General features: G+C 35.7%; 1 protein-coding gene across 3 annotated transcripts in view; it reads right to left on the bottom strand.

Moving 5' to 3' along the window:
* The window catches only part of Cnksr2 (connector enhancer of kinase suppressor of Ras 2), a 262,747-nt gene that overhangs the window by 24,697 nt on the left and 213,115 nt on the right, over window positions 1–24,935 (bottom strand). For all 3 annotated transcript variants that reach the window (XM_055618652.1, XM_055618653.1, XM_055618650.1), the window contains 3 exons: window positions 24,484–24,551; window positions 20,484–20,584; window positions 17,392–17,932 (listed from right to left, as the gene is read on the bottom strand). In XM_055618652.1, the coding sequence (XP_055474627.1) occupies window positions 17,392–17,932; window positions 20,484–20,584; window positions 24,484–24,551 (710 nt within the window). The remainder of the gene's footprint in view (window positions 1–17,391; window positions 17,933–20,483; window positions 20,585–24,483; window positions 24,552–24,935) is intronic.

The following is a 24,935-nucleotide window of genomic DNA, read 5'->3' as shown; positions in this document are numbered from 1 at the left end:
TATCTATCTATCTATCTATCTATCTATCTATCTATCTATCTATCTCTATCTACTTATTTGTTTATCTATCTATCTATCTATCTATCTATTTATCTATCTATCTATCTATCTATTTATTTGAGACAGGGTTTCTCTGTGTAGCCTTGGCTGTCCTGGACTCACTTTGTAGACTAGGCTGGCCTCAAACTCACAGAGATCTGCCTGCCTCTGTTTCCCTGAGGGCTGGCTGTCATTTTTATTTTTAAAGACACTTCCCTTGAATAAAATTTCTCATTTGTGATTGATCCCCCTCAGACTTCTACACACCCTTAGATATGTCCCCTATGGGTTCTTTTCAATTTTTTCAAACCTGTGTGACCAGTGAGTATCGCACAAGAAAGCTGTCTATACCTGTTATCCACATCATCTAGATGTCAAATATTAATGCCTGTGAAGTTTCCCAACTTTGGTTCACTTAATGATACCTGGAAGGCTAACAGGTTCCCCTAGCACTCAAGCTCTAAGCATATATTATACTGTTAAATTCTTACTCCCCACTTCTGGGTCTTCTTCTGAGCAGGTTAGTTTACCACATAGATAAACGATAGTCTACTACAGAGGCAGTACCAGAGGTTAATTTAAATATCTGAATGGTTTTCTAAATGGTCTCTCCCCATGTCTTCTTCTATATCAATATATCTACTTTCTCCACTGAGTGGTCTTTCTGATACATATGTCTGATTATATTATATCCCCACTTGTATCTACTGAAACCCTCATATTCTATCTATCTGTCTATCTGTCTATCTATCTATCTATCTATCTATCTATCTATCTATCTATCTATCTATCTATTTTTGGTTTTTCAAGACAGGGTTTCTCTGTGTGGAACCTTGGCTCTTCTGGACTCGCTTTTGTAGACCAGGCTGACCTCAGTCTCACAGAGATTCACCTGCCTCTGTTTCCCAAGTGCTGGAATTAAAAATATCCATGGCCACTGCCTGGCTTACCTTCATGTTCTTTAACGGATAATGTAAACCTTCAGGTATGACATGCTAGGATGTTCATAGCATAGTTCCAAAACAATTTTTTTGCCATACTCCCAAGGCAAATTTCTCTAGATTATTTTTCTTTTTCTCCATGTCAACATTTGCTGACAATGTTTAACTATGTTTGTGTATGTGAGTGTCAGTGCCTGTTGATGTCAGAAGCCTCGAATCCCTCTGGAGCAGGCAGTTGTAAGCCACCTGATATGTGGGCCCTGGAAACTGAACTCAAGTTCTCTCCAAGACAGTACAAAGCCACCCCTTTAAGCCTTGATTTTATGTTTTTCAAACTACATACAAAATATCCTTCATTTTTTTTCCAGGTGAAATCATCTAGCTTAAATGTTCTAGGTGAGACCCTATGAATTTGTACAAGGTAGAGATATGAGACCTTTTACATGTTTTCATTGAAATTAAATTATTTTGTGCTCATTTTTTTTTGTACTTGGTGATGTATTTATTGTATTTTGTGTTGACCTTTTTAAAAATTTTTTATTTAACTTTTATTAATTACACTTTATTCATTTTGTATCCCCCCATAAGCCCCTCTCTCCTCCCCTCCCGATCCCACCCTCCCTCCCCTTTCTGCATGCATGCCCCTCCCCAAGTCCACTGATAGGGGAGGTTCTCCTCTTCTTTCTGATCTCAGTCTAACAGTTCTCATCAAAAGTGGCTGCATTGTCCTCTACTATGGCCTGGTAAGGCTGCTCCCCCCTCAGGGGGAGGTGATCAAAGAGCAGGCCAATCAGATTATGTCAGAGGCAGTCCCTCTTCCCATTACTATGTAACCCACTTGGACACTGAACTGCCCTGGGCTACATCGGTGCAGGGGTTCTAGGTTATCTCCACGAATAGTCCTTGGTTGGAGTATGAGTCTCTGGGAAGTTCCCTGTGTTCAAATTTTCTTGTTCTGTTGCTCTGCTTGTGGAGTTCCTGTCCTCTCCAGCTCTTGCTATTTCTTACTTCTTACATAAAATTCCATTCACTCTGCCTGCCAGTTGGCCATAAGTCTCAGCATCTGCTTTGATAGTCTGCAGGGCAGAGGCTTTCAGAGGCCCTCTGTGGCAGGTTCCTAGGTTGTTTCCTGTTTTCTTCTTCTGGCTTTCAGAGACCCTGTGCTCATTTTTTAAGAACACTTGAGATACTAGCTTTTGCTCTCCCATTAGATGATGAACTGACTATGTAATTTAAGATTGATTTTTAAGGGCTTACTAGAGTGGAGACTTAGGATACAGGGGTTCCTGTATAAATATCATATTATTTTTATATATTTTATAATATTTATAAAATTATAATATTATAAATATTACTTTGTTGCATTAAATCACCAATATATTTCCATTCAATATCTAAAGCTATGGGGTACAAACTGTACATTAAATAACTATTTTAAACAACTCTACAAAATGTGTTACTTCAACAGAATTTCAACTGAAATAAGAAAATCCATTTTAAAATCTTAAATGTGAACTGTATGGCAGAGGTGGGATTTTGGGGGAAGTTAAGAGTCTGAAATCACAAGTGTTATTTCTGGCACTTCTATGTCAAGGAAGCATGACTTATGTGTCCTTATGTGAAGTAATAATACAACCACTACTATCGGGTACTTTCTCTGAATGGCATTTGGTGCCAAGTTATTTATATGTCATTAATGTCAGGACTAGATAAAGTGAGGTATAGCAAATAATTTATCAATATAGCTCATAAATATATTTTGTAATGGTTCGTACTTTGTTGACAGAGGCTGATAAGAAACATGAAAAATATCTTTAGTGCCTTACTGTCTCAGGGGAGCTGTTGATAGAGGCACAGGCAAATGCTTGAAAGGGTAGGTTTATTTGGGAATTGGTTCATTATCTAGATTTTGAGTGTCTATTTTTCCTTCTATGCTGTATGAAACAGGAAAAATACATATCATTATAACGTAACTGTTAGTTATTGTTTTAAGAAATTCAAATGTCATATTTACATCTACTCATATCTAATTTTCCATAAACTGTTGAAAATGTAACAGAAAGAATAGTCACATTTCACTCAAATGTTTGAGCAATTTACTTATTCATTCATTTCTTTCTAGCTTTCATAGTATGACATGCTTTTATGAAAATTGAGTTCAGATCATTTTAAGTTTAAATTATCACTTTTCAGTCATTAATAAGATGTGATTTCTTATAATATTGCTGGTTCAATTATATAGTTTATCTAAAAATTCAATAAATTAATTATGGATAATTGAAAAAGTAAGAATTAACATTCTATAATACTTGATTAAGCTCACTTAATCACTTACACTTTCATTCAGTTGGGTTTTACAGCCACCTGAATTATGAGTACAGAAGGGAATACACAATTATGTCAGACAGTCTCAATGTAAGAAAAGCTCTGGTTTTAGAAATCAAGTAATAAGTAGAACAAAAAAATTGGTCAAGTATATTACTATAACAAATTTCTAACTACAATGAAAAAAGAAGTAACAAAAAACTTGGGAGCATTCTATTCTTTTTTACATCATAAAAATTCCAGATTGATTCTATTCTTTAGCCAAACTAATTCTAACATTACAGTAAAAGTTTTTATCATTTTAATGCCTTCTACTCTACTGAAATAACTTATCAATTGGTTAAATGTACCTCATCTGATATCAGTGATCTTAATATGTAAAAAAGTAGTTTTGAATATCAGCAGTGTACTTCCTTAGACTTTTCAAAAACTAAAGACAAATTTTGTGTCACAAGCAGAATACTGTAGTTGTTTATGTAATTGTGTGATCACATTCCATTATCAGTGCTGGGAAGTCTATTTATAAAACTGGAAGAACATGAAAGTCATTTATGAACTCATTGCTCAATTTAAAGGGGGGAAGTGTTAAATTTCACCAGAACTTTAAAATAATATTTATATTATTTGCTTTTTAAAAATCATACAGCAATTAATCAGAAATCAAGTTTTGGAAACACACATATTTCTTTTCCCAACAATATGCAGTATTTTGTAAGCTACAGATGTTGATATATTTTAAAAATTTGAAATAGTTTTATTTATTATTTATTTATTCCGGATTCTATGATAACATTATACTCTGTTTAATACATGTTTAGGGATTTAGGCAAACACTATTTTGAAAGGCTGTTGATTTCTGCAATCAGCACAGCTATGTTAATTATTCAGTTGGAAAATGTATAACATCAGCTACGTTCTGTAAGGCAGCTTGGAGTACAAATATGTGCCATCAAAGCAGGCATCAGTTCCTTTTGTAAATACTCTGGGTATTGGAAACCCATTATACATACAAGAGCAGTCACTCCACTTACAGGCAAGATAAAATGAGCCTCTGTGTACCTTTCACCTCTTAGGCTTTCTGAACTTCCGGTACTATCTTATTCTTTCTTGCATATGACAGGCATTTAGCAATTTTTTGCTTCTTTTACATCTAACTTGCTACTTCCAGTTTCACAACTAATATAACATCATCAGAACTCAACTTTTGTGTAAACACAAGGAACACCTTTTAAAATGTAATGTCCAAAAAAAAAATTTAATGTCCAGTTTTTTTGGACATAGGAGCGCTGAAATCGTAAAACATTGAAACAGAAGCACAATAACATTTTTCTTAAATATAAAGGCCTTTCTTTTAGGGTGGGAAGGTGAATGAAAAACTGTCTTAGAACTTTTAAGTTTTTATGATGAGAGAGTTCTTACTCAGTTACATATAGCATGGTATACATTTTTATGTTTACCCTAACAAAAACAACTAATTAAATGAACCTTCCTTTATTACAAAGCATCTTGCAATGGATTCTGTAGTATTACTGGAGAGTAAAAATAATCATAGAAACACATTTTAAAAAGGATACATCCTACTGATGTAAAAACAGCATTCAAAGTAAATTAAAGATAAGTTCACTTAATTATTCAGTAAAAATATTTAGCATTTGTGTTCATTTATTTTAGAACTGTAAACATTTTCCTTCCTCCAATGCTGTGTCACGGTCCTCATTGAGTTAATAAGTATATCATAAGCCTCAGTTACCAAGTTGCTAAACATAGAGGAGGAGTCCCAGCAAGTATATAAGGTGCACAAAGACAATAGTTCAAAGTGAGAAATGGGGCATATTGTCAGATTTTCAGCGAAGTTATTAAGCCACACTAATTACATGCTGTCCATGTTATTTTTTAGGAAGAAAAACATGGAAACTCCTGAGTTTGGCACAATTAAAGAATAATGAGAAAATAGCAAATATGGCAAGTGGAAGAAGATGTAGAGTAAATTTAGTGATGCTGAAGTCGGGTTTTTTTTCCCCCCACTAAGAATCACAGGCTGTACTCAATCCCATCATGAAATTTGCAGGAAAATGGTGGGATCTAGAAAAGATCATCCTGAGTGAAATATCCCAGAAGGAGAAAGACAAAAACGGTATATACTCCCTTATATAGACCTATAAGATATGATAAACATAATGAAATCTATACACCTAAAAAAGATAATCAAGAGAGCGGACATGGGGTAAGATTATCAATCCTCGTTTAGAAAGACAGATGGGATGTGCATTGAACATATGACAGGAGGCTACTGAGTGCATTTGAAAGACTCTAACTAGCAGTGTTTTCAAAGCAAAGACTCATGACCAAACCTTTGGCAGAGTACAGGGAATCATAAGAAAGAAGGGGAGTTAGTCTGATGAGGAAAGGATAGGAGCTCCACAAGGACCAAACATATCTGGGCACAGGGTCTTTTCTGAGACTGACATTCAACCAAGGACCATGTATGGATATAACCTAGAACCTCTGCTCAGATGTAGCCTGTGGTAGCTCAGTAACCAATTGGTTTCCCATAGTGAGGGGAACAAGGACTGTTTCTAACAGGAACTCAATGACTGGCTCTTTGGCCTCCCCACCCCCCAAGGGAGGAGCAGTCCTGTTAGGCCACGGAGGAGGGCTTTGCAGCCAGTCCTGAAGATACCTGATAAAACAGGATCAGATGAATGGGGAGGAGGTCCCCCCTATTAGTGGACTTGGCAAGGGGCACGGTGGAGATGAGGGAGGGAGGGAGGGACTGGGAGGGAATGAGGGATCGGGACATGGCTGGGATACAGAGTTAATAAAATGTAACTGATAAGAAAAAAAAATAAAATTAAAAAAAAAAGAATCACAGGCTGTGTGCTTTAAAATGTCCAATTCGCAAGTCATAGAATAGACTCTGTGGTGATATTATAAAACAAGTAACAAATACTGAAGCAAAATTCAAAACAAAAAGAACCCATAGAACTTTGGATGACAAATTTTGAAAGACTGAAATAAATAGATTTAAGGCATTATGTCAATAGATACTGTGGGTGATTTATCCAAAGACAAGCAGCACAATAAACCATTAGATTTAAAATTGCAGGTTAAAGATTTTAGATCGGCAAGAAAATTCAAAATTTTAAAATGTGAACGTTCAAATAGTTTTTCTGATAATCAAATTCATAATAATTATAAAGTTATGAAGTATGTTCTAAATGAAAGATATTATCCATAGTCTGTAGAATATAATATATTCCTTTCATTGTGTTAGACATTTTATTTGTATTGATCAGAACAGCTGAGCAACCAGAATGTTTATTTCTAAGCAACAATTTTCAGCAGTGATCCAAATCAAACAAACATACCTATTAAAGTCAACTCATCTTCAGTATTGCCAAATTTGTATAAATTATACACTAAAATGAGAACAGAATACATTGTGCTGTTTCACTAAGAATCAATTTTGCAAAAATTATAAATTAGATATGAGGGAAAGTTATTGAAACAAAGAAAATTTCTATATATTTTGATTTATTAAGTGTTTATTTTTCCTAAAAATTGTTAATTTTTGTTGAAATCAGATTTATTGATGATTCAGCTATACTAATATCATAGTACCTGTCATTTGATAAGACAATAATAATTACCTACTGAATGAATGATCACATTTAGCATTAATTGGATTATATATATTTACAGTAAAGGAGAAGTGCAGGTCACAGATTTTGTGACATTTTAATAGATTAGATCTATATACTAAAATATTTGAGCATTTAGCCAGAGTTCTTCTTGATTAGTTTCTTTAGGTGTACAGATTTTAGTAGGTGTACCCTATATGACATGTTTAATATCCACTTATGAGTGAGTATATACCCTGTGTGTCTTTTGCTTCTGGTATACCTCACTCAGGATGATATTTTCCAGTTCCCACCATTTACTTACAAATTTCATGATTTCCTTGTTTTTTATTGCTGAGTAACTCCAACCAAGGACTATGCATGGAGATGACCTAGAACCCCTGCACAGATGTAGCCCATGGCAGTTCAGTGTCCAAGTGGGTTACATAGTAATGGGAACAGGGGCTGCCTCTGACATGAACTGATTGGCCTGCTCTTTGATCACCTCCCCCTGAGGGGAGCAACCTTACCAGGACACAGAGGAAGACAGCGCAGCTACTTCTGATGAGACCTGATAGACTAGGATCAGAAGGAAGGAGAGGAGGACCTCCCCTATCAGTGGACTTGGGGAGGGGTATGTGTGGAGAAGGGGAAGGAAGAGTGGGATTTGGAGGGGAGGAGGGAGGTGGCCAAGGGGGGGATACAAAGTGAATAAAGTGTAATTAATAAAAATTAAAATAAAAAATGGAAAAATGTTATAGAATGGTACTGGCATACAAACAGACTGGTGGATCAATGGAATTGAATTGAAGACCCAGACATAAACCCATAACATCTATGGATACCTGAGTTTTAACAAAGAAGGCAAAACCATATAATGGAAAAAATGACAGCATCTTCAACAAATTATGCTGGGTTTAACTGGATGTCTACATGCTGAAAAATGCAAATAGATACATATTTATCACCCTACAAAAAATTAAATTCCAAGTATATCAAAGACCTCACTATAAACTAGACACACTAAATCTGTTAGAAAAGAAAGTGGGGAAGAACCTTGAATTCATTGGCACAGGAGACAACTTCCTGAACAGAACACCAACAACACAGGCTATAAGATGAACATCAATAAATGGGACCTCATGAAACTGAGACGCTTCTGTAAAGCAAAAGACACTGTCATCAGAACAAAATGATAGCCTGCAGCTTGGGAAAGGATCTTCACCCTAAATCTGACAGAGGGCTAATATCCAGAATATAAAAAGAACTCAAGAAGTTAAAAAGCAACAAATCAAGTAATCCAATTTAACAAATGGGGTAAAGAGCTAAACAGAGAATTCTTAATAAAGGAATATCGAATGGCAGAGAAACACTTAAAGAAATGCTCAGCGTCCTTAGGAAAATGCAAATCAAAACAACCCTGAGATTCCATCTTATACCTATCAGGGTGGCTATGATCAAAAACTCAAGTCACAGCACATGCTGGAGAGGATGTGGAGCAAGGAGGATCCTCCATTGATGGTAGGAGTGCAACCTCTGTGGATTTCAATCTGGAGGTTTCTCAGAAAATTGGGAATAGTTCTACCTCAAGATCCAAGCTATACCACTCCTGGGCATATACCAAAAGATGCTCAAATATGCAACAAGGATATTTGCTCAACTATGTATATAGCAGGTCTATTCATAATAGCCAGAATCTGGAAACAACCTAGGTGTCTCTCAACCAAACAATATAGTAATTGTGGTACATTTTCCCAATAGAGTACTACTCAAGGAAATCATGAAATTTGCAGGCAAACCAATGGAACTAAAAGATCATCCTGAGTGAGGTAACCCAGAACCAGAAAGACACGCAAGGGATATACTCACTTGTAATTAGCCATATAATATAGGGTAACCACACTAAAATCCACAGACCTAAAAAAGCTAAATAACAAAGAGGACCCTAGTGAGGATGCTTAATTCTCATTCAGAGTGACAAACAGAATAAACACTAGAAGTGGTGGAAGAAAGGGAACAGGACAGGAGCTTATCATAGATGTCCTCTGAAACTCCACCCAGCAAGGGATTGAAGCAGATGCCAAACTTTGGGCAGAGCTCAGGGAGTCTTATGGAAGAGTATGTGTGTAGGGGAATAGAAGGACCCAGAGGGAACAGGAATTCCACAAGGAGACTAAAAAGACAATAAATCTGGGTTCAGAGGCATCTGCAGAGACTGATGCACCAACCAAGGACCATGCATGGAGAAGACCAGACCTCCTGCTCAGATGTAGCCCATAGATAGCTCAGTATCCAAGTGTGTTCCCTAGTAATGGGAACAAGGGCTGTCTCTGACATGAACTCAGTGGCTGGCTCTTTGATCACCTCCCCTTCACGGGGGAGCAGCCTTACCAGGCCACAGAGGAAGACAATGCAGTCAATCCTGATGAGACTTGATAGGCTAGGGTCAGATGGTAGAGGACAGGGACTCCCCATTTCAGTGTACTAGAGAAGGGAGATTGGGGAGAATAAGGAGGGAGGGTGAGATCAAAAGTAAATGAGGGAAGGAGCTACGATTGAGATAAAAAGTTAATAAATTGTAAAAAAAATACATTAAAAAATGAAATGTTATAAAATTCATGATTGGGAATATTAAATAATTTGTAAATTGTCTAAAATGACTTTAAATACAGTATTCAATTATCTTAAAATATCTGTGAAATAATTCAATACATTGATTTTATTGACATGCCTATATCGAAACTGTTATATTACACAGCACAGGAAAACATTCTAGAAGTTCAGAAGTATGAAGCTTAAATATTAAATATTTTGGTTTGGGTGAGTGGTGTTGCTTGCTTTTAATCCCAGCACTCAGGAGACAGAGGAAGGCTGATCATCTGTGAGTTTGAGGACAGCCTGCTCTACAAAGTGAGTCTAGGACAGCCAGAGCTTATAACACAGGGAAACACTGACTCAAAAAATTATATATATATATATATAATTATATATATATATATATATATATATACAATGAAGTGTCACCCTTACATTAAAACATACATATATGGGCACTTGTCATTTAATGAGTAACATATTACTAAGAACATTCTTCCAATAAGGGAGAATTTTCAAAATATAATTGACTTGTGTGTGTGTGAGAGAGAGACAGAGACAGAGACAGAGAGACAGACAGACACACAGACACACAGAAAGAGAGACAGAGAGAGGATATGCTACCTGTATACATGGTGGAAGCTGGAAGAGGCTGTCCAGTCCTCTCAAGCTGCAACTGTACGTGGCTGTGAGCCACTGGATGTGGGTCCTCTAGAAACTAACTTTGGTCTTCTGGAAAAGCAGCAAGTGCTCTTAGCCATTGAGCTCTCTTCAGCAATCACAGGATTCTTAAGAACAAATCTTAGAATCTGGCCCAGCTCTTTTATCACAGAACTTTGGGATAAGCTGACAGTTTTAGAAAATCTCGATAGAGAATGTAAATATTTACAAGCACTGAGGCATTAGATATGCAGATAAAAGAACTCCTGATATATGAATTTAGGGTAAAGAAGAAAAAGGCAAGCTGAATTTAAGAGAGGTTTCTGTACAACTTGCTAGACACTGCTTCCATTGAGAAGCTAACAAAGAGCTATTATTGGTTTGAAAAGTAATTTGCTTTTATGAATTGTGAAAATAGGAAGAAGCAACATTATGACTGAATCCTATTATCTATTTTGGAAAAAAATATAAATCATAGCTTGTCTTACTTATGCTAATGATAGGTTGTCATTCTGTTATGTGAGATTAAATTTTACCTGGTTGCATCTGATGCTGTGACTCTGTAGCATGCAGAAATCTTTTTCTCCCATTAAAATCTGGTTTCATTACTTTGAACACCATTGAGATCATTTTCCTGGCAGATGGACGACTATTGGGTATTCACTAAACTACAAGACTCTTTATTAATACTTCCCCCAAACTAATTAAGGTAGTACTAGGTGATGAATGACTTTTTAAGAAGACCCAAGACTATGAACAAGCACAGTCAAGTTGAGTCACCCTCTTTCCATATGCTATGGATCTTGCTGCAAGGACAATAGCCTAGAGGTGTTAAAAGATCTGTTTTCTAACTGATTTATAAAAATGAACTGGTGATTTCATATGTCATATATTTGTGACATTTACATTTAAAATTGGAATTATACAGAAGAGGCTTGTTTCAACCAGACACAATCACTCTCAATTTGACTAAAAAAGGAGTCACGGTGCAAGGAGCTGTAATTCTAGCATCCCCGCATAAACATGGTATGCTAAAACCTTGCACATTCTGACTTGAAGTAATATATAAAATAAACAGATGCACAATGTTTTGGTTCCTGATTCATGTCAATAATGCTCAATAATTGTTTTTTATCATATAAGTAAAAAATGAGGGTAGTGTAATTTAAAATCTAACCTTTAACCAGTATTAGAATTATAGATGACTTTACATATAATCATCAGTGCTTTGTAGTTCCTTATGGTATTATACATCAGACCATATGGTACTGAGGTTTCTCCCTAGATTTTCTGTGTTCTTTCTTTGTATGTACTTGTTTGAACAGCCAAGGATGGTACTGGCAACCTTACAAAAGTGACATATTTAAGGTGCTCTGCTATTCTTTGACTTTATTCATCTTAATTCAATGTGCATGTGTATGCCTTTATCTACTCCCTTTAGATTTCTTGTAATTTCAGATATTACTTAGGATGTTGCTCTTCCAAAATTATTTACTTGTGTGCAAAATTTACCTTAAAAATAAAGGGAAAACTTTCTCCCTTGATAGAGGACCTAGACCTTTGCTTAGAAGAAGCCTATAGGCGGCTCAGTTTCCAAGTAGGTTTCCCTAGTAAGGGGTACAGGGGTTGTCTCTGACACGAACTCAGTGGCTGGCTCTTTGATCACCTCTCCCTGAGGTGTGCAGCCTTATCAGGCCACACAGGAAGACAATGCAGCCATCCCTGATGAGACCTGATAGACTAGGATCAGAGGGAAAGAGAGGAGATCCTCCCCTATCAGGAGACTAGGGGAGGGGCATGGGGGGAGAAGAGGGAGGAAGGGTGGGACTGGGAGGAGACATAGGAGGGGGCCACAGCAGATATACAAAGTGAATAAATTGTAATAAATAAATAAATAAATAAATAAATAAATAAATAAATAAATAAGTTAAAAAGGAATATATATTCATAAAATGGGGCTATAGACAAGTCTATAGAGTATTTCCTTAATTAGCAGTAGATGGGGGAGGCCCCAGCCAACTGTGGGTGGTGCCATCCCTGGGCTGGTAGTCCTTGGTTCTATAAGAAAGGATGATGAGCAGGCTATGGAGAGCAAGCCCATAAGCAGCATCCCTTCATGTCCTCTGCACCAGTTCCTTCCTCCAGGTTCCTGCACTATTTGAGTTCCTGTCCTGACTTTCTTCAGTGATGAACAGTAGTGTAGAAATGTAAACTCAATAAAGGCTTTTTCTCCCCCCCCCCAAATAAATATATAAAGGGAAAAATGATGCAACATTTTCCTTTATTCTCAACTTGTTTCATTCCTCTAAGCCCACCTTCAACACAGGTTTGTATTCAAATTACATCATCTCCTTGCCCACAATCTATCTGAATGCCCTTAAAGATAAAACTCACACTTTTTAGGGAGTATCTAAGAAATGACTGTTGGACCTTTACAATAACTTGAACAGGTTTAAGGCATCTTCTCTGCATTGAATCGGTAGTCATTATTCAACCTTTCTGTCTACATCATTGTAGGTGTTGGGCTATCGAACTACAACGTAACCTCTGCAGCTTCCCAGATGCCAATGGTATGCAAATAATATTGTATTTTAACATGTAAGTTTAGCATGTGGTTTTCAGAAGTTTTAATATGAAACATATGAAGCATATCACACCCAGATAACCTAATGTATATGGTAGTTACATGGAAATAGATTGAATATCTTTTCACCTTGGCTGAAAGACCTAGATTTGTTTTACATTTCTAAGATTAAACTAAATACATATGTAAATTTAGGGAGAATACTGCTAGGTAATCTTCAAGATAATGAAAAAGAGAACATTATGATTTTGTTAAAAAAATGATTGCACAAAGAATGTCTGACTAGGAAAGACTATCATATAATTGCCAATGAAGAAATCAGCATGATCAAGGGATAAAGCTTTTGAAAACCTCATCTAAATTCCCTATCATTACAAAGGAGTAAAAGACATTTTCAGCAAACTTGAGGCTATATTAATCAAGACAGTATTTTAGTGTTAAAACAATTTCTGAATTAAGTATAGCTTTATATTTTGTCATATACTTTAATGATTTGTACCTCTTAAAAGTTGTAGAGGCTGACATAATTAATAATTTAATTTAAGGACACTATTAAAAGGCCCATACCTCAGTAAGCTTTGAAATTGCTAATTGGGATAATAGGAAATTACTTGTCTTTTCCCAAATGCCAGTGAAGTAGGTCAGGATAATTAATATGCATGCTGACTTTTTAAAGAAAAACAAGACATGTCTCATCTGTGTAGTTTTAGTACAGTCTATTTCAGACTAAAATGTGTTCAACCTGAGAAAATTGTCACAGTGTGACTCTGTTAAATAACTGAATTTCAAAATAAGACAAGAGGTAGTTCAACCACAAGCACACAGATTGCAGTCTGTCCTATGGAAGGCTGAATTTCACATCCATGAGAAAATCGAAAGCTATTCAGGGTTATGAATTTAGATATGTTTTAATCCTGGAAGTTCATTGCAAACGTGTCATTTCATGTATAACATTACATGAGGTAAGACAATAAAGATATAAAAGGAGTTTGGTTAAATTATACTTCTTCGTGCTTAAGTTATAAAAAAATTTATATTTTCATGTTTTCTATTACCCATTTTATTCACTTGTCTAAACACTTCCTATTTTAAATGCTTAGGCAAAAAAAAAATGTTCAGATCCAGAAATATAACACTCAATTCCCTTGATCATGGTTAGTTACACATTTTCGTTAGTAGATCAAACAGAGTGATAGCTTCAAGCAGGATAGAAATGCTCCACTGAGAGACTTGGGGTTTTTCAAATTCTCTTTGCTTGTAAATCTGTGTGGCTGTATAAACGAATGCTTTGTGTTAGAGAATGTACATGTAAGTGTGATGCTGACATCACCACCACAGCTTCTTGTTCTGTGTATAATTTCTGCTTCTGGCATAATATCAAGCAGCCTGGCTTGAATAAGTAGCCTTCATGGTTATATAATGACCAATCCACACAAGGCATGATTATGACATCCTCTAAGTAGATCCTAAATAGTCTTTTGAAAAATGCTAACGGGGAGGAAGTCTTCCCCTATTAGGACATAAGGGGAGAAGATACATAGGGGGAGAAGACAGAGGGTGGGTAGGTAGGACTGCGAGGAGATGAGGGAGGGCACTATAGCCCAGATACAAAGTGAATAAATTGTAATAAATAAATAAAAGAACTGTAAAAAAAAAAAGCTTGAATGCATGTAAATCAGAAGGAAGGCAAGCACAGATGAAGGTGATACACACACACACACACACACACACACACACACACACACACAGCATGTTTCTAAAAAAAAGTGAAATTTTCCCAAATGAAACATTCATCATATATAATTCTAAATATTTAGAATGCAACAAAAATCCCTCATAATTAGAAAGGTGAACACACATTGCACTGACATGGTCTATGTTGCCTGCTTTTTGATCACTTCCCCCTAATGGGACTTTCCTACCAGGCCACAGGGTAAGAAGACTAATTCAGTCCTGGGGTGTCTTGGTAGGGGAGCTCCCCTATACCAAGGAATAGGGAGGGGACATGCAAGAAGCAGAGTAGGACTGGGAGGAAAGGGTGGAGGGACGTATGACCGAAATGTAAATTGAATTAATTAATAAAAAAGGAAAAACTAGGCAAAATGGAATGCAGTGCTGCCTACAGAACAGTTCGAAGAACAAGGAAAAATCAAAAGGGAAGATTCAAGGAGTACCCTGAAAGAAATGGGTGGGGCCTCAAAGATACTACCTAACAACTTTTAGTGAGGCAAATATTTTTAAATTTAATTAATTTATTTATTTATTCACTTTGTATCCCTACTGCAGCCCCACCCACCCTCTCATTCTCCCCCTATTCCTCGTCCCTAGTCCCCTGAAGGGGAAGACCTCTTCCCCCTCTATCTGACCTTAGCTTATCAGAACTCGTCAACACTGGCTGCATCATGTGAAACAAATCTTTCTGAGAGTGCATGGAATGCCTCACAGTATAGAGCTATAATGACAAAACATATAATACTAAATGTATTGACAAACAACTCATTAGAAGTGGTCTGCCTTGGCATGTTTATTTTGTAAAGAGCTCACTGAAAAAGATGGACAGTATCAAATAATTACGTGTTTAATAAACTGGAACCTAAACTTAAAAAAAATCCTACCAACACAAGTCTGAAAATAATCCTATACACAAAACAACAAAAAGAGGACTATTGAAGAAAAAAAAAATCCAAAACCATCTAACTAGAGATGCTCTATGGGCTTAGAACCCTGAAGAAAGGGCTAGTATCATGTTCTAGACATGACTGCTCCTTCCTAATTTGTCTCAAAATGATGAGTAGGACAAACTCTTAATAAATTACTTAAAAAAAGATAGCATTGATGACTCTGCCTATAGAATTGATAGAAAGTTTTCAGAACAGAATTTTCTATTTCAGAATTTAATATCTTTTAATTGGCTGAGATGGATTATTTTCCTTCCCCATTGTTTAAAAAATAATAAACAAACCCCTAATATTTATGTATAGCTGTTATAAGGCACCTGGATGAGAATTTTTCTAACCAATACTTAAAATTTAGAAAACTTTGTTAATTCTGCTATTCAATACAATATTAATCATGTATTAGGCTTGCTAAAACTCCTAGAAAAGCCTAAAACAAGTCCTAACTATTCTTTTCATAAATTTCTGATAGATATGGATATTGATATGGTTTGTAGGTGATGTGGTTTAGTTATCTTGTTAGCACTGGCAGTTATATCATTTGTTATGGTCTCATAGAAACTGTGGCTAAAATATGCTTTACACTGAGAATGTCTTAGTATGTGAATTTAATCACAATTGATTCTTATATTTTGTTGGTAAGAGATACAGAATTTTTATCAAGTCATGTGAGCATAACAAGCTCTGACGTTTAAGGAACCAAGTTTCACAGTGACATTAAATGTTTGACCTGTCGGTATTTTACAAGTTAGTTACTTGTAAGCTGAGTTGTTTTTATTTACTAGTAATAAAAAACTTATGCTAATGTATCCTATAGTCAAAGTCCTATATACTTGACTAATTTGGTGAATGTTACATATTATTTGTAGCTTCAAAAAGAGGAGTCTAATCCCTTAGAGAAACCAAAGTTTATTCATCGTTGGCTCTAGTCATCTGCACTAATTTACTTACATTTTTATAATGCTATTCACCTACGGTCTTTTCATTTACTTTTAGGACTTACAGCCAGAACTTTCATAATTAAAATAACTGAGTTACAGCCTTTGCCTTAAACATCTGCACCAGTGTGTTTCATGGTAGTTATAAACAGAAGCTTTGTATTGGAATGTTGCATAACAAACTTGATAGCTAGTAAATATGTTCAGCTTTTTTTTTTGTTTTTTTGAGACAGGGTCTCATGTAGCCCACATTAACTCTGAGCTTGCTATGTATCTGAGGATGACCTCAGATTCTTGATCTTTCTGCCTTTACATGCAAGCATATATATGTATGCATCACTATACCTGGATAAAAACATATTTTTAAGGTAAAGTACTCCAGAGAGCTACTAGAAGGTTACTGAATTATCCGTTTTTCTTTAGAGTTGATACCCATAAATAGTGTTTTATAATCAATGTACATAATAACAAAATAAATGGATGCTTTTGACAAATTGGTTTCTAGAAAGAGCTGAGAAATTTGGAATCACAAATGCATGCCAACATTTGCACATATATGCTTATATCTTTCTTTCACTAGTAGATTTAAAGGAAAAGGTAAAAAGAAAACACATTTTCCCAAGCAAAGTTTCATACAGCATTTGTGATTGTCCCTGTGTGTGTTTAGTTAATTCAATAAGGGCTTTGTTGACACCCTACTTGAAACATAATTTCTTTACCCAAACTTAGGGGGCATTTACTATGGACTGGCAAGATTGATGTCTAAAAGTGAGAAGAAAGTCAGAGAGAGAAACTAAAGAAATTAAAACTATTAGCCTTAAAAAGCAAGTGGGGAGTTGGGAGAAAAAGTACTTGTTCTAGTCATGTTTATCCTGACACTCCTGACACATAAGTTAGGGAGACCTAACTTCCTATCCAGCAAGACCATTTTTTTTTAAGGAAAACAACCTTCAAATAAGAAGCTGAAAAGCTATTGCTGTGTACACAGGCTAAGAATTTCCACAGACTACTTACTTTTCTCTCCTATGTTTTCCCCTGCTGTTTCCTCCTCCTCCTCTTCCTCCTCTTCCTCCACCTCTGGTGGCTGTATGTCATCTTGTGGGTCACAGGCACTAACTGGTGCATTCAGACAGCAGTGGTTGAACCCGCTGTCTCGAGGCAGAGTAAAACTTCGAGGCTTGCCCCCATTGCCATTTAACACTTGCATCCTCTCACTCTCAGCTAACGGGTATGGGCCATAATGATCCTGGAGGTGGCACTTCTGAGTTGGAAGAGTGGACTGTCGCCTGTGCTCGGGGGAGATGGCCGCCGAATCAGAGAAGACAGAATCTTCCAGTGGCAGAGTCTGAAGATAGTGTAAGCCTGAACTTGTCAGTGGTGTCTCGATTAAATCCTGCCAGGAGCGACGCTGACTGGCGGTCTTGCGAATGGGAGACACGGCACTGCTCCCAGTAACTTCCTGGCGAAACTCTTCATGTGAAGACTGAGACTGAGAGGTCTCTGTGGAGGAAAGCCGGCTGTGTTTTGCTTCCACGTAAGGACTGGCACAACTCATCTGTGGAAAGGAGCCATTCATCAGTTTCCACAGAATAAACAGACCATTTCAATAGTCAAAGAACTTTTTTTGCTTTTTAAAACAGAGTATTTACTTGGATGGAATCTTACACAGTCAAGTAACAACTGAGCAAGTTTGCAGACATCTCAAAGTTTAGGCCCCAGCTTACACTTAACAGAGTTAGGGATTCAAATGCCTTTAGTTATAAATGTAACAGTCGTCCATGAAATATCTGACACATTAGTACAGACCTGATAATAAAGAAAGTATGAGAAACTGTAGATGTTTATGTAAGAATCATTCAGCAGCTCCACAATTTTAAAATCTTTACATATTTTGAAAATCTAAAGAAATACTCCCCAGAGATTTCTATTTCTGGATTTTAGGCAGCTTAGGGCGTGAGGGAAAGAGAAAGGCTTTTTGTATGTGAGAACAAGTTGTTTATAAAAAAAGTAAACCTTCTGCTTCTTCATAGGCAAATGTCTGTTCCTATGGGTACCACAGAAAAGCTGCCTTGTGGTCTTGTCAGTTCTATGGTAATTTCTGAGGAACTGAAAGTATGGGTAGGATAAAATTATAGTTTATTGGGGAGTAGCATTTTCTGTGACTATTGACACCATAGATTACATAAAAAAAGAATATATTTTGTGCATGAATTTAATGTTTGGGACTATACATTATAGTGTAAAAAACAAATTAGAAGGAAGAATAGAATCTATTGATGCTGTAAATGCTGTGAAACATTTGCACTCTACTTGGTACAAGCCCAACCCCAGCTCTAGAGTCTGTAAGGCAATCCCAGGTGACTTTGTGCAAGGAGCTGCATTTGTTGAGCACAAATGGGGTTGAAATGTCAACTAAAACAAATGTGGCTGAGATGAACATGCCACCTCTTTTGGAGAAGGAAATGATTTCGCATCATCCATGGGCAGATTGTTACCTTCCAACATACTAAGCAGTGTGCTGAACAACAGCTTAATGATAAGAATATGAATAGTCTCTTTCCTAGATGCTACTATTGTGCAAAGAAGAAACAGGGACACATTAAGCAGAAGAATAGTAGAACAATGAGAGTGCAGAGGGAATACTGGGAATTGAAAGATTTAATTGGGAAGGGAGGCAGGAGGGTTGCGGAGAGTAGAGGACAGTGGTCGCATTAAGCAAAACTAAAGATCTATATAAAAAGCTATATGAAAACCTACTTCTTGGTAAGATAATTAAAAATAATTTAAAGAAAACGAAGATGTGTTTCTCCTTTCATCTTTTTAAAGACATTCCAAAGGAATTATTCAGATTCTGGTATTTTTAAAGAAATGGAAGTATTAATTACTTGGAATAATATAAAGAGGTTGAATTAAGTTGACTGTTGTCACATAAACTATCTTTCTTTTCCATTGTGGAAGACTAAGTCCCAAGATATAGAGTATTGATTATTTTGGTAACATGACCACTAAATTAAATGGAGACACTAACATTCAGTATTTCTGATGGGAAACAGACAAAACTAGCATAGTCTTTTAAAAAGTAGGATAATTATTTATCTCAGTAAAAGACTGAAGTATAGTTTATATATAGGAAGATTTATAGATGTAAGAATTCTGGAGCATCATAGATACATACATTAAAGCAGACATCATGGATATATAAAATGCCTCACCCAGCACACACACACACACACACACACACACACACATACACACACACATTTTGTGGTGTTGGGGAGTCAAACCTGGGGAATATGTGAGATATGTTCCTATGTGCTGGTTAATTATTATTGTTATTATTATTGTTGCTGTTATTATTATTGCTTAAAACTTGACACAAGCTAGAGTCTCTGGGAAGAAGAAATGCCACCTATGAAAATAGCTCCATTGTAGGCAAGTTTGTGTGGCATTTTTGTGATTAATGATTGATGTGGGTAGGGCCCAAGACACTGTGGGTGGTTCCACCCTTGGATAGATGGTGTTGAGTTGTATATGGAAAAAAAAAAAAAAAGCAAGCCAGTAAACAGAGTTCCGCCATGGCCTCTGCTTCAGTTCCCACTTCCAGGTTACTGCCATGCTTGACTTCTTGCTTTGGCTTCCCTCAATGATGGACTGTGATTAGGACTTTTAAACCAAATGAACTCTCTTCCTCAAATTGCTTTTTTTAATGACATTTTCTTACAGCAACAGAAAGCAAACTAAGATAGCATGTGATATCCATTACTGAGCTATACCTCCAGCTCTATAGTACTAATGTTTATCAGTTGTGTCTAAAGGACATAAAAAAAGAACTTTATTTATTCATACATCTTTTTCTAAGGACACTTTTCTGTTGCTCTAAACTCCTTTAAATCTGGAGAACTCATTCTGTCAACAGCTTGTGGTGATGTAAAAACACTCCCTGTAAACATAATCCTTTTTTTCTACTGATTTTTAGATCACAAACTTTCTTTTGCCTAAGAAATCTTGTTTGACATGCCATTTAATACACATTCATTTTAACATATAAGTGGATCTTTCCGGTCAATCCATCCTATTATGTACAAGCACACTCATGTTTAACTTACAGATGGAGGCCGTGGGTATGTATCATAGGGCGGTGGAGGACTGTCTTGTTTTGGTGTTGATGGAGTATCTGCTTCTTCTTTGTCACTTTCACTCCAGTAATCTGAAAGTTTACAGACATGGACATCTCAACCCTTATTAAGTATTTATAGCCATATTTCTCAAGAAAAGATAATATCACTTAAAAATTAAATTTCATTAGTACAGCATGTTTATCATCATTGCCCCACCCAAGAGTCATCAAGTTTCACTTTTAGCTGTTTTGGAGCAGAAGGAAGGACATAATAACAGAATCCCGATCTCATTAAAAATTAATGGCTCACAGCCAGCATTAATATAGCTAAGAAAAAGACAGTCTATAAGTCAAATTATGTTAAGGGTATATTTGATTTTAGAGCAAATTATTCAGCATTTTTAATTAATAAATTCCACAGGATGTTTTTTAAAGAATGTCACATTACCATGATGAATACTCAGAGAAGAAAAGTAATATACCATATGCTGCTGTGTATCTCTACTGATATAATCACCTCCAAAATTAATGTTCTAATTTCTTTTTCTTTCTGGCGTCAGTGCACTGGTTATCTAACAATTGCTGTTTTCTAGAGTCATGCTGACATGAATCTTTATAACACCATACTCCCACCTCTCCTTAGAAAGACGTGGCAAACCCTAATCTTGGCAAATGCAAAAAAAAAAAAAAAAAAAAAAAAAAAAGCACACCTGCTGAAGTGAGCTACAAGTACCAAATTTTCAGAACAACTTAAAATGGTAGGAAATGTAAGCTGCTAGACAAAGTTACTTGGCAGACCTGAGGCAAGATGGGAGATAAAGAACTCTGAGAGGTATATTAATATTGTTAGTCAAAGCCAACAGAACATCAATAATCAGAATCAATTTGACTATATTTCAGATATAACTGCTGTATTGTTCTTTATGTGAGTTGTAAGCAAAGACCCAGGATGATTAACATAGCAATTTCAGATGAGAGAACAGGTATTAAAAGAAAAGGAAATTTATATGAAAATTTAGATCTCCAAACAACTACCACAAGGCTCAAGTAGTAGGCAGATTCAAGTGAAAAAAGTCACAGTACCTATTTTTGTAAGATCCCTTCTCTTTCTGGAAATTCTTAATTGTAATGTTTTTTTCGATGGTGCTGTCAAAAAGTGAACACAGCTAACATTTTTTTTTTTCAGAAATTGTTACACTCCGGGTAGGAAATAATGGAGATTCTTTGAACTAAGGAATTGGCTTGACCGAAAACTCTGAGACTAAATTTCTGGGACTCTTGCTTGAAACATTAAGAAAGTTTAATATTAAGTACAGTGTTATTATTTAATCTCCCTTACTTACTCCTGAGTTTTAACTCTGGTTACTGTGAACAGAAAGTCTCTAGCAATGGATACAGGATATAAAATAAACTGCTTATTCTATCCAGGCCTTAAAACACAAGGTCCTGACAATCCCTACTGAGAAAAAAAATAAAAAGTGTCTAATTATTCTTTTTTTTCTTTCAATATTTTAAATTTTTATTGAAATGTATTTTCAATTTTTTCTCCACTCTTTAGTTAAGAAACATCTAGTTTGTTCCCACATTCTGGCTATTACAAATAAAACAGCTATGAACATAGTTGAGCAAATGTCCTTGTGGTATGTTGAAGCATCTTTTGGGTATATGCCCAAGAGTGGTATAGCTGAGTCTTGAGGTAAAACAATTCCCAATTTTCTGTGAAATCACCAGACTGATTTACAAAAATGGTTTTACAAGTTTTCACTCCCACCAGCAATAAATGAGTGTTTCCCTTGCTCCACATCCTCGACAGCATGTGTTGTCACTTGAGTTTTTTATCTTAACCATCTGACAGGTGTGAGATGGAATTTCATAGTCAATTTGATTTGCATTTCTCTGATGACTAAAGATGTTAAACATTTCTTTAAGTGCTTCTTGGCAATTAGAGATTCTTCTGTTGAGAATTCTGATACTCCAGCCAAGGACCACTCATAGAGATGGCCTGGAATCCCTGCACAGAGGTAGCCTATGGCAGTTCAGTGTCCAAGTGGGTTCCATAGTAATGGGAACAGGGACTGTCTCTGACATGAACTCAGTGGCTGTCTCTTTGATCACCTCCTCCTGAGAGGGGAGCAGCCTTACCAGACCACAGAAGACAATGCAGCCACTCCTGATGAGACCTGATAGACTTGGATCAGAGGGAAGGGGAGGAGGACCTCCCCTATTAGTGGACTGGGATAGGGACACAGGTGGGGAAGAGGGAGGGTCTAATTATTCTTAATTAGATTTTTATTTAAAAAATAATGGGGAACTTGTCATGGGAGCACACAAGTATAATTCCAGTACTCAGGAGGCTGATCCAGGATTTTAAGTTTGAGATGAGCTTGGGTTAACATAGCTAACTAAACCACAAAAAGCCCAATGGAAAATAATAATGGAGATACTGGATAATGATCACAACTATAACTAAGTGTTCCCCCAAACATGAATTTACATAAATGCCCAGAAATGGGTCTAGTAAATGTTGGTGGACAAAGCATGACTGATGTTCAGAAGGTAAAGGTAAAGTTCTTCACCACACAACTTAATACATCTATGCTCTTATAGGCATTATTTAACTTCGTTGGATCTATTTTATAATCTGTAAAAGAGTAGCTAGTAAAAAAAAATAAAAAAAGAGTAGCTAGTAATAATAACTGACTTTTGTAGTTGTGTACATGGGAGTATCATATATTTAAGTGTTTTATACCTTGAATTTATCTTCTTGGGCATCGTTTCAGTTTGGATGCCAGGACAGTCTGACATAGATCACAAAGGCAGTAAATGCCTGACGTTCATTTTCACAGACATTCTTTTTTGTAGCATTTTTGAGCAATAAAAGAATGAAACTTGGAGTCTAACTATAAATCAGTTCCCATTCATTACTCTGTCCACTCCCTACTTAATGCTTCACAGTTTTTAGTTACTACTTTTCTATTTATAACTTCAAAGAGCTATATTTTATATGAAATTTAACTTCAGTACTAAGAATTATACTCAGGAGATGTCAAATAACCATAAAAGACCAAGGGAATTAATCACATATTAAGTAGGAAATCTAAATGTTTCTGACATATGTTAAAGTGCCTTTTCGCTCTGTGGAAATAGCAAATATTATCATCTGCCTATGAGTTTTCTACCAAATTTAGTAGGAATTAAATATATATGTACAGAGCAAGGCACTGTGTAACCACAGAATAAATATTCTTTGGAATTTGCACTTGCAATATAAATTAACCTGTACTTTCATCCACAATGAAACTTAGTTCCACAACAAAAAAGATTCTTTAAAATCAAGATCATGCTTAGCTTCAAAGCAATATCAAGTAATAAAATTCTGAAGCTTGAAAATATAGGTTCTGTGTTTTATACAACTTGATATTTTTCCAGATTAATTTTTCCTATCTATATATTTCCCATATTTCCAATTCTTATATCTTTAAACAATCAGGTAAAAACACCTTTACAGAACTACTTTACAATGTTTCAAGAAATTTGAAAGGGAAGGTTAGTACTTTTTTAGTACTCTTAGCACAAATGAAGGTTTATAAATCACATCCAGGCATAAAAAGGTGAGGAAGTTTAAGCCACTAAGACACATTTACTACCAAAAGTTTATACTACATTCCCTTCCCGGAAGGATTCTGTTTATCCTCCATTTCTGGAACTTGTTTTGTATGTTATTATGTTTCATGTTCTTTATTGCACTAACAATAATTATTAACAGAACCCAGTATAATTGCAGTGTAGGTGCTTACATTTTCACACAAGGGCACCAATGAGGGTCTTTTGCAGAAATAATTTGATATTTTATTAAATATTGTATCTTTCTGTCCATGATCAATATTATACCAAGATTCATTGGTTATTCTCTTCAAAAGAAATTTCTTTATTAGCCGTCTTTTTATGCAAGTATAATACATTTGTAAAATAAAAGCCATTGTCTTTACCTTGTTCTTGTTTAATCCTCTCTCTTTCTGCATATCCTGCAGTCAGCATGTTAATTCTATTAAGCCACCTGGAAAAATAAAGAAAATAACCCAATAATTTATTATACTTGTTAGAAATACTTACTGTTATATATAGGAAAATATATAACAACCTTTCATATGAAATATGTTCTTTATTAAACTGAAAAAATTTGCAGCCTTCAACAATAGACAATAATCTATGTAGGACAAATTGTTCTCACATTGAAGATCTAATTCCAGTGGAAGTATTATGTAAAGCTGTTGATATGTGCAATATAAAAGGTTTTGAGATGACCAAAGCCATATCAATCTTTTCTTTCAAATGTATACACTTCAAATATGTCTGCTCTTCTGTATTTTTTTTTTTCAGAACAAACTCCTTTGGAGGCACACATAATAGCCAGTCTAATGTATAGAGATAAGAAAAAAAA

This window comes from Psammomys obesus, unplaced genomic scaffold, assembly GCF_907164565.1.
Source record: "Psammomys obesus unplaced genomic scaffold, mPsaObe1.curated_primary_1811, whole genome shotgun sequence".
Taxonomy (NCBI): Eukaryota; Metazoa; Chordata; class Mammalia; order Rodentia; family Muridae; genus Psammomys; species Psammomys obesus.
The sequence above is the reverse complement of the archived record's forward strand: the minus strand, read 5'-3'. Positions and strand labels throughout refer to the sequence as shown.